The sequence below is a fragment of the Nicotiana tomentosiformis genome, chromosome 12, assembly GCF_000390325.3.
Source record: "Nicotiana tomentosiformis chromosome 12, ASM39032v3, whole genome shotgun sequence".
In the NCBI taxonomy this organism is placed as follows: domain Eukaryota; kingdom Viridiplantae; phylum Streptophyta; class Magnoliopsida; order Solanales; family Solanaceae; genus Nicotiana; species Nicotiana tomentosiformis.
The window spans coordinates 39,268,576-39,279,384 of record NC_090823.1 but is presented as its reverse complement, the minus strand read 5'-3'; the positions used below and the strand labels follow the sequence as shown (position 1 = coordinate 39,279,384).

General features: G+C 37.3%; 1 protein-coding gene across 1 annotated transcript; it reads right to left on the bottom strand.

Moving 5' to 3' along the window:
* Positions 1-709: 709 nt before the first annotated feature.
* Positions 710-1,863, bottom strand: LOC138902510 (uncharacterized). The gene is made up of 4 exons (XM_070190385.1): positions 1,678-1,863; positions 1,180-1,319; positions 947-1,045; positions 710-902 (listed from the first exon to the last, which is right to left on the bottom strand). Exons 1-4 carry the CDS (start codon positions 1,861-1,863, stop codon positions 710-712), a joined length of 618 nt encoding a protein of 205 aa, XP_070046486.1.
* Positions 1,864-10,809: the final 8,946 nt, after the last annotated feature.

Below are 10,809 nucleotides of genomic sequence, written 5' to 3'. Positions count from 1 at the left end.
ATAACTTACTCAGGATCGGACTATCAAGGCACTCTAGTCAAAACAGTTAAGCAAAGTTAAGATCATATACTTTAAGGTACTTATACTAGAGTCAAAAACTAAGCCGAAGCGTTACACTAAAGCACTCACTATTCTCAAGGCATAATAAAATCAAGAGATATTGCTGTAAATTTAAATCATAGCACAAGGTTTCCTACTCCTAAAAAAATAAAACTAACTACACCCAGTTCAAACAAAACCCTTGGAAAAGAACCACGGCACAAAGAAAAACCAAGGGGGAATTATTATACTACCTAACAAAAGAAAATCTTTTTGTCTTTTTCCTTTCGACTTTAATCCCTCAAGAAACCTGTCGATGATATCCATCATCGGGAAAAATCAAAAAATTTAAATTTTTTGTGATTTTTTTCAATTTTTTCTATCTCCAACTACTATAACTAACAAAAAAAAAAACTTATATATATACATACATACAAATATCCCCCACCCTACGCTTTAAGTTGTGGCATGTCCACATAATACACAATTAAAAAGTACAAAGTAAAGGAAACTTCGCTGAATATCTAGTCGGGGTCTGAGTCGAAGTCGAGCTCTATTCCTCGCGCCCGAACTAATGCACACATCCATGCAGAAAACTTCTTCTCAGCCTTTTTGGGATACACCTCACACTTATCTTTCTCACTCACCGCTACCTTCTCTTTCGAGCCCTTCACCTTTCACTCAGCACTTGCAGCTGGTTTTCCTTTTTGCACCCCTTTTCCACATCCATCTTGAAAGTCACAGTCTCCTCACCCACACTAAGCATGAGTTTTCTCTCATGTATATCTAATATTGCTCTTCCCGTCGCTACGAATGGTCTTTCTAGGATGAGGGGGCTGCCTTGGTTTCCTCCATATTCACCACTATAAAATCCACAGAAAATATGAACTTATCCACCCGCACTAACACATCTTCCACTATCCCGTCGGGTATTAAAGTCATTTGGTATGTCACCTGTAAAGATATTGGTGCCGACCTTATCTCTCCAATCTCCTTCTCGAGTTTTCTGTAAATAGATAGAGGCATTAAATTAATTGAGGCACTAGAATTATATAAAGACTTAACAAATTGATAGTTCCTAAAGAGCAAGGTATAGTAAAACTCCCTGGATCTCCACACTTTTGTGGGAGTTTATTTTACAATATCACACTACAATGCTCTGTGAGCTTGACCACTGAGGTCTCCTCTACTTTCCTCTTCTTCCTAAGGATCTCTTTCAAGAATTTAGCATAAGAAGGTATTTGTGAGAGCACTTTTGTGAATGGTAAGTTTACATAAACCTATTTCAGCACATTCAGAAATCTCTCAAACAGCTTGTCCATCTTTTCTCTACACAGTTTTTGAGGGAAAGGTAGCGCAGGCATATGCTTGCTCTCCTTATGTTCCTCCCTTCTCGATTTTTCTTCCTTCTTCTTTTTCTCAGCTTTCATTGGGCCTTTCTTCTTCTTGTCATCATCACTTTTCAGCTGCTCCCCACTTTATTTTTCAAGTATCACATCTTTTTGGATTGGGGTAGGATCTTTCAACACTTGCCCACTTCTCAAGGTTACAACATTCACTATTTCTTTAGGATTTCTCAATATTAGTAGGGAGAGTGTCTGGAACCCTCTCAAATAATGTTGTTGCAATATGTCTAACTTGCTTCTCTAAATTTCGAATTGTTGTCCCTTGTACTTCAAATTTTTCATCAGTTTTCACAATGAAGGCTTTCATGAGATCTTCTAGACCAGGCTGATTGGGCTGTTGAGGCTGAGCTGCTGCGTCTGGTGATTCATAAGACCATGAGATCCTTGTCCCTGAAATCTGGAGTTGTTTTGTTGCCATGCATTAGCGGTACCCACAGGTGAACTCCATGAAAAACTGGGGTGCTTCTGACCCATTGCATTAAAATTATAATTTGCCACAACATTCACTTTCTCAGTTGAGGCCTGACACTAATGAGTAGGGTGTTCTCTTCCGCATATATCACAAGCTACGTGAGGCTCATTTTGTATCGAGGCTAAGGCCAACTTCTATATTTCTTTAGCCATAACATCAAGTTGTACCTGCACAGATGTATTAACATCAACTTGGTGAAAATCATTAAATCTTTTTCTTTCAGCACTCTTCGAGGGCCACTGATTAGTATCTTCAGATAACTCATCAAGAATTGTAACTATCTCCCCTGGAGTCTTCTTCATCAAAGGGCCTCCGGCCGTGTTGATCAATGTTCTATGCGAGGCCGGTGTCAATCCATCCCAAAAGTCCTTGAGTTGCATCCAGAGTTTAATTCCACTATGTTGATACTTTCTAACAATCTCCTTAAACCTCTCTCATGCTTCAAAAACTGTTCATGTCTCTTTCTGGCAGAAGTTATGGATTTCTCCTCTAAACTTGCCTGTCTTAGCTTAGGAGAAATATTTATTAAGAAAATTTCTGGTCATCTCCTCCCATGTTCTAATTGATCCCGTGGGCAAGCTTCGAAGCCACTACTTTGCATCATCCTTAAGTGAAAAGGGGAATGCCCTTAAGTACACTGCATCTTGTGATACCCCATTATATTGAAAGGTGTTCATATTCTCCTCGAAGTCCATTAGATGTGTGTTTGGATCTTTGTTCATCTTTTCTCTAAAAATACAATTATTCTGAATGGTTTAAAGCAACCCTTTCTTCAACTTAAAATTGTTAGCTACAATTGGAGGTGGTCTAACACTTGATAAGCCGTGATTGTAGACGGTCTAGCATAATAGCCTAGTGATCTCCTAGGCATGGGAGCTATATTTCTAAACTGGTCTGCAGCCAAGGGTTGATTTTGAAAAATTTTCTTACCCCTCTCTTCTTCATAGATAATCTGTGCATCTCTAATAGTTACTTCCTCAGCATCTCATGTAGCCTTTTCTCGTTGTTGCACTGCCTCTATTGCAGCCAAACCTACATTAGCATCACCGTTTCCAGCCATAGTTTCTTTGGTTGAGGATTGCCCAACCTTTTCTGATGTCTCGGTGAGATCTCTTTCCTTCCTCAACTGTCACAGTTGTTTTTCTATCTTAGGCTCGTATGGTAGCACTTCTTTCGCAGAAGCTCGAGTCATGCACCAATCTTAACCTGTAACCTGCGCACAGTCAAAGAACACCAAACGTAAAAAGAGAAAATAAAAATAAAAAGGAAAAAAAATTCTGAATTAGCGCTACAAACTATTTCAAACACTATTGACGCGAGCAAAATACACACTTAAATTTTGCTCGCTAATCAAATATAGTATCGTATAATTTTGTATTCACAGGGATTAGATTTAAACAGTATTTTCGTAATTTCTAGCTTGGTTGCTATCCGAGATGATCAACAGTTGCGATTTATAAGATGTCTAACTAAAATTAACTAAGAATCTAAAGCTATTGACTAATGATAACCGAAACAAGGAATAAGCAAGGAAGGTTATCAATGGGAGAAGATAGGGTTTTGATAGGATAGGTGCAAGATAATTGTTCGTGATCTAACTCTAGACAATTCACTTCTAATGTTTAAGTGAGTGTCTCGAATTCACTCAATTATTAGTTCAAACGTTCAGCAAAAACTTCTCTCTCGATTAAGTCTTTACCTCACAAGATGAACCAATTTAAGCACGTTAAGATATGCAGGAATGCGTAACGGATTGGTCTTTAGGAAAATCTCTTTCTATTATTCTCCTAACTAGGTTCAATTAACGATTCAACTAGCCTCTTTCGATTACTTAAAAGAATCTATAAACTCAACCAACAATATAATGCAAAGATATCACAAGTTATGCCTCTCTCGATAACATGAACAAGTGACTGTAGATGCAACAGTTAATTCATCCAAAAATGTTTCAATACATAAAACTAGAGTTATAATCCACAAACAATCATCAATACACCAAATCCATCTAACCATAAATGGAACTACTCTATAGATATGGAGCAATTCATCACGAATAAAATTAAAGTATAGAAAAACATAGATTCGATCCAAACTCGGGTCTTGAGTGAGGAAGGAATGATGAAATCCTTGTGCTTTTATTCTTCTACCACCTCCGTAGCCTCCTTAGGTCCAAAGTATGTCAAAAGTCCTGAAAATAACGTTTTTCCATGTATATATACCAAGTAGGCTTGGCCCAAGACGAAACCACCTTCACTAGCCAAAATAGGATATTGGCTCTATAAAAACGCACTGGCGCGCCACATGGGGCGACGCGCCATGCGGGGATTTAGTGGGAAAATTCAGAGAGCATCACAATTCAACGGGCTGCCCAAATACATTGCTGCGGCGCGTGGTGCATCGCGGCAGTGTAATTTTCTCAGAGTACTCTTTTTTTCTTGATTTTTGAAGTCGAGACATGGTTCTCGACCCCAAACGCGATCCCGTCTTTATCTTTTGGGCTTTTACTCAGACTTCGAAGCTCCAAATAGTTCGACTTAGCTCCACAATATCTACATAGCTCGGAATCACTCCTACAAGGCATAAAACACACAATAAGTGCAAAACACTTCCGATTAAAGCTCAGACACAAATAAAGTACAGTGAATTAGAGTGCAATAAGCGACTAAAACACGTAATTATAGCTTACCATCACCATTCGCTAGGTGTGTTCTTTTAAAAAAATCGAGTGATATGAACTAAAGATAAGAAATTAAAAAATAAAAATAAAAAAGAGAGATAATAGTTAATACGAAGAAAGATATTAACTTAGTTCAGCACAAAAGATTGGTATTGACAAAGAGGAGAAGGAATATACCAGATCCACGAGGAAGTATAATATTATCAATAACAAATAATTTATTAGGTTTATAGAACTTTTGGTGTACGTGTTTGTCATGATTTATCATGTTTAATTTTACTGCATTAGATGCAATATGTTCATCCATCGTCCGGATTTTGTCACGACCCAAAATTCAGCTAGTCGTGATGGCACCTAACCCAACCCGCTAGGTAAGACAACTGTCAATAATACAATTCCAATAACAATTATTAAACCAATTTAAGTGAATAAAGATCTTAATCTTATACATCCCCCAAGAACTGGTAGTACAAATCACGAGCTTCTAAGAATAGAGTATACAAAGCGGAAATAAAATAAATACATAGTCTGTTTGAATAGTACATAAACATAGCTTTTATAAATTTAAGGCTACCATGAACAAGAGGCAGCTACAACAGGAACGCAGGTACATCTTCAAATCCTGCAACCATCGAGCACAGCAACATCAACAGTCAACATCTGCACGCAATGTGCAGAAGTATAGTATCAGTACAACCGACCCCATGCACTGAGTAAGTAACAAACCTAGCCTTAGGTTGAAAGTAGTGACGAGCTTCTATCAAGGTAGGGTCCAAATCCACTAATCCACAACAGTTAATAACGACATAAAGCAAATAATACCAGAAGTAACTCAGAGATAAAATGCTCAGTCACCTCATGATTTAAGCAATAATAGTTCTTCCTTCCAAGTACATCAGTGAAAACCCAAATCTTTTGCCAAAGTTACCAAAAATGTGAATAAGTTTGAAAACAGGATTTTTTCCAAAATCCTTTCAATAATAAATAAAATATCTTCTTTTCTTTTCAGATAACCATTGTAAAATAAATGCATCACTATGCCCATCTGTCAACATGTATGAGAAATCATGAATAATGTGATACCGTACAGCATGAGAAAAACACATCTCTATGCATATATGTCATGTGTGCATGTCAAGGCAATGTATCTCAGAGATTGTACTCATGTACTCACACTCTTAGAGTACTTAATCTCACTGTCTTACATTCTCTTTCACTGTGCTCAGCACACTCAATCACTCAGCGCTATACAATACCTGTTGCGGCGTGCAGCCCGATCCTTATTTATAGTCGACTGCGCTCACTGGGGGTGTGTACAGACTCATGAGGGGCTCCTACAGTCCAAGCGCTATAAGCACGGATAACTCACATGCTGCACGGACAACTCACGTGCCATAATAAGCCAATAAGGCCTGCTGCAGGCGGGCAGCCCCGATCCATATAATATTAATAATATATATAAAGCCAACATGGCATGCTGCGGCGTGCAGCCCAATCCCAAAAATATCCTCACAAGCAGGCCCTCGGCCTCCCTCAGTCATCAATCTCTCCAGTTTCTCTCTCATGTGCTCACAATGTCATGAGAATAGCCCAAAAATGATGATATGATGTATCAATAAATAACAACAGAGACTGAGATATGATATGCAATGAAATGAATATGACTGAGTATGAATTTTCAACATAACCAATAATTCACAGCAATATAGCCTCTGTGGGTCCCAATAATACTGGCACATAGCCTCAACATGATTTTTAATATGCTTTTCGGCTCAATTTCTTTAACTAATAAAACCACATGGAAAATGCTAAGATTATTTAACTACAAAATTCCACAGAAATAATTATGTAATAATTTCTATAGTGCACGCCCACACGCCCGTCACCTAGCATGTGCGTCACCTCCCAACAATTCACGAAATACATATATTCAGGGTTCATACCCTCAATTCCAAGATTAGAAGAGTTACTTACCTTAAACCGTGTAATTCTTTACTCCGCTATGCCTTTGCCTCGTGAATTGGCCTCCAAACACCTTGAATCTAGCCACAATTAATTCAATTCAGTAAATATCAATTATTGTAATTAATTCCATAAAGAGATATTAATTTTCTCCACAAAAATCCGAAATTACACTCAAAATCATCCGTGGAGCCCACGTCTCGGAACCCGACAAAAATTATAAAATATTAACGCCCATCCAACCACGAGTCCAACTATATAAATTTCACCAAATTCCGACATCAACTCTACCCTCAAATCTTCAATTGAAGTCTTTGAAGATTTTTACTATTTTCAACCCAATCTTTACCCATTTGAACTCAACACTCTTTCCATAAACCTTATTGATACGTATAAATAATACTATTACACCCAAAAATTATACTCTTAATCACCCATCATTACCCAAACTCGAAATTGAATATTAGGTGTTAGAACCTTACCTCTTTGATGAAGAACTTGAGGGATTTCTTGTTGGATTTCAAGGCTTGGACAAGAATTTGATGAACAAGATACTTCATCTACTTGCTCTCTCTAGAACACTCTCACTTCTCTCTAAAATCATCAGATAATTGCCCCAAAATAAGCCCCAAAGCCTATTTATCAAAATAGGGTCGGGTTATGAAAATAGAAAAATTAACCCTCCGAAAGCAGGTCTGCGGTCGCATAATGGATCGCAGAATGGGTATGCGGGCCGCAAAATTGATCACAAAATTAGTGCCCAAAACTGTGTTCTTCTGGTCCATTCTGCGACCAATTTTGCGGTCGCAGAAGCAGTTTTGCGATCGCATAATTGGTCGCAGAATTGCATTTTTTCAGCCTTTGGTAATTTAGTTATAACTTCTTATAAGAATATCCAAATGACGAACGGTTTAAAGCGTTAGAAACTAGACTCAAAGATCTTTCATTTGATAGGTAATACACCATATAAACCTTCGTATCATGAGAGTTATACCCATTTGAAGTTAGATCTTATGCGAACTCACTTGAAACTTTAGTCTTATGAAATTTCCAACTTCTACATTCGATGCCGAAACCTATCGAATCAAGTCCGATTGACCTCAAATTTTACACACAAGTCATAAATGAAATAATGAAGCTATTTCAATTTTTATAATCGGATTCCTACCTCGATATCAAAAAGTCAACCCCCCGATCAAACTTCCCAAAAATTCAACTTTCGGCATTTCAAGCCTAATTCCACTACGGACCTCCAAATAATTTTTCGGATACGATTCTAAGTCCAAAATTATTATACGGAGCTATTGAAATCATTAAAACTCTATTTCGGGGTCGTTTACACATAAGTTGACATTCGGTCACTATTTTAACTTAAGTTTTCAATTATGAGATTAATTGAGCATAAATCAACTGTAAGGTATAAATTGAGCAGTAAATAGGAGAATAGGGTTATAATACTCAAAAGGACCGGCCGGGTCATTACAGATTTCGTCATCTAGGGTCCTGATCATGACAAAGCAACCAAATGAATAAAAGGAACATATATGAAGAATTTCGTCTATAAAAAAGTATTAGACGGGATGTTTCATTACATGTTTATATTTTGTACAACATAAAAAATAAATTAAATAAAGTAAAAACTCACATATCTAATTAAACTTTAATTGTTTATCTTTGTAGGTTCAGACCATATATCTAATCATGTTAGCTTCGATAGACAGACATTGATTATTTTCATAAATGTATACTTTATCTTTCATGCGGAATTATTTACTCAACAGTTTATTGTAATAGTATTAGTATTATTTTATAAAATCAAGTGCTACGTGACTCGGCATACACGTACAACGTACGTGCCGAGAAACTAATATATTCATAATAGTTATCTAACTTCCTTCTCGATATTGTATATACCTTGCTTATCGATATAAAAAGTTTTACAGCATGTTTGAATTGTTGTTCCTATTATTCCTTAATTTATCATTTTATATTATATTTTATTTATCACGCACAACTCTAGTTCTAAAAAGGATAAGCGGTTATTGCAAATAAAATCCGATTTTAGAGTTCAAAGTCGATCACACAAAGAATTTAAGCTTAATTATAGCTAATAATCGTTACTAAATTTATGTGTGCAAACAACTTTCAAAATATTTGATAAATGATTGTAAACTATCAACTAATGAAGCATAACGAACAAAGGAATACAAAGAACGCCTAGTGCAAACTTAAAAAGAGAATATTCAAATGAGTAGGAGCATAGGATGATGATTTCCCACCTATCAAAATTATTTATCAATTATCTCTCCATTAGTCTTCCAAATTTATTTCTATTGATCTTGAGTTCCTATTCTATCACCGTGATATTTTTCAATTACTAGCAATAATTATCTCAAACCACTCTTCCAAGTTGATTCAAGAAGCGTGCATAAGCAACTCACAATGATCACAATAGGATTGAATTATCCCTAATTACAATCTATAAATCAAGCTGAATAATTAATTCCTTAATTAACTTGAAGTCTTTGTGTCACGACCCAAATTATCCCTCCGTAAGGGGTCGTGATACCACCTAGTCTTTACGACTAGGTAAGCCTAATATTGCAAAAAATATAAAGAAAACACAACATCTTAGAGATAAACAGCATATTATAAATAGCCAAGAGTAGCACCACTCGGCATATACAAAATAATTTTCCCAAGCAGCTATAATCTATGTAGCTCTATACAAAAGTCTGAAGATAATAAGGAAAGTCTATAGATGAGGGAGTAGAAGGGGACTCCGCAGATCTGCAGACGCAAGCAGAAGTACTTTGAAGTCTCCTAGAATCAGCAGCACGCACTAACCCCAAGGCTGATAGTTCGTACCTAGATCTGCAAACGAAAACATGTGCAGGGAAGGGCATGCGTACACCACAATAGTACCCAATAAGTGCCAAGCCTAACCTTGATCGAGTAGTGACGAGGTCACGTCAAGGCCCTACAGGAGTAAATATAATAAATTAAACAGTAAAAGATATAAGTAGAATTTACGGTAACACAGTTAAAGAAATTTTGAAAATTTAACAGTTATGGGAGCCCTCGGCTCAAAATAAGGTAAACACAGTGGGAAATCTCTCGGGATACCGTCCCGTAGTTTCAAATGAATATGCAGTACAGGGGGATCACCCGGAATACGTCTGTAGTCCCAAAGTAAATATGCAGTACTTGGGGATCTTCCGAAATACGTCCGTAGTCCCAAAGTAAATATGCAGTATAGGGGGGATATCCCGAAATACGTCCGTAGTCCCAAAGTAAATATGCAGTACAAGGGGATCTCCCGGAAAAAGTTCGTAGTCCCAAAGTAAATATGCAGTACAGGAGAATCTCCTGGAATACGTCCGTAGTCCCATTTTAAATATGCAACGCAAGATGAAATGATAGGTATGACATCGAGTTATACCGTTTATACTGGACACAGATAAGGCAAATAAGGACTTAACTGAACATGACGCACAGAATGTCAATTAGGCCATTAAAACATGTAAGCTTGCTTTTCTAGTCTAAACTTCATAATTAAACATATTAGTACACTTAATAAGAGAAGCAATTTATGATTTAAAAAGGTTAAACAAGAGTTTTTGCAATAATAGCCCGTGTACGTACTCGTCACCTCACGTACACGGTGCCCACACACCAAATGACATGACAAGAAACTCATAGTAACCATATCTAGTCCTGAAAGAAGTCTTCGGGATGTCCGTCTCCCGAATCTTCAACTGATGATAGCCAGAACGCAAGTCAATCTTGGAAAACACCCCGGCACCCTGTAACTGGTCAAATAAGTCATCAATACGAGGCAATGGATACCTGTTCTTCACTGTAACCTTGTTCAACTTCCGATAATCAATACACATACGCATAGAACCAACCTTCTTCTTTACAAATAAGACCGGAGCACTCCAAGGTGACACACTAGGCGAATGAAGCCCTTATCAAGCAACTCCTGCAACTGCTCCTTCAATTCCTTTAATTCAGGAGGAGCCATCCGATATGGAGGAATAGAGATGGGTTGAGTGCCCAGCAAAAAATAAAAGCCAAAATCAATATCTCTATCGGGCGGCATGCCCGGAAGATCAGCTGGAAACACATCTGGGAAGTCCCTCACTACTGGAACTAACTCAACTGTAGGGGTATCAATACTTACATCTCTCACATAGGCCAAATACGCATCACACCCCTTCTAAACCATTCGCTGAGCCTTAAGAAATGAA

Bases quoted from the DNA above. Each gene is read 5' to 3' on its own strand.
- LOC138902510 (XM_070190385.1), bottom strand. From the start codon at position 1,863: ATGGCAACAAAACAACTCCAGATTTCAGGGACAAGGATCTCATGGTCT. The intron at 1,320-1,677 runs GTTAGACATATT...GTGCTGAAATAG, and splicing joins TTCGAAATTTAGAGAAGCAA to GTTTATGTAAACTTACCATT. The intron at 1,046-1,179 runs GTAAAATAAACT...ATCTATTTACAG, and splicing joins GAGCATTGTAGTGTGATATT to AAAACTCGAGAAGGAGATTG.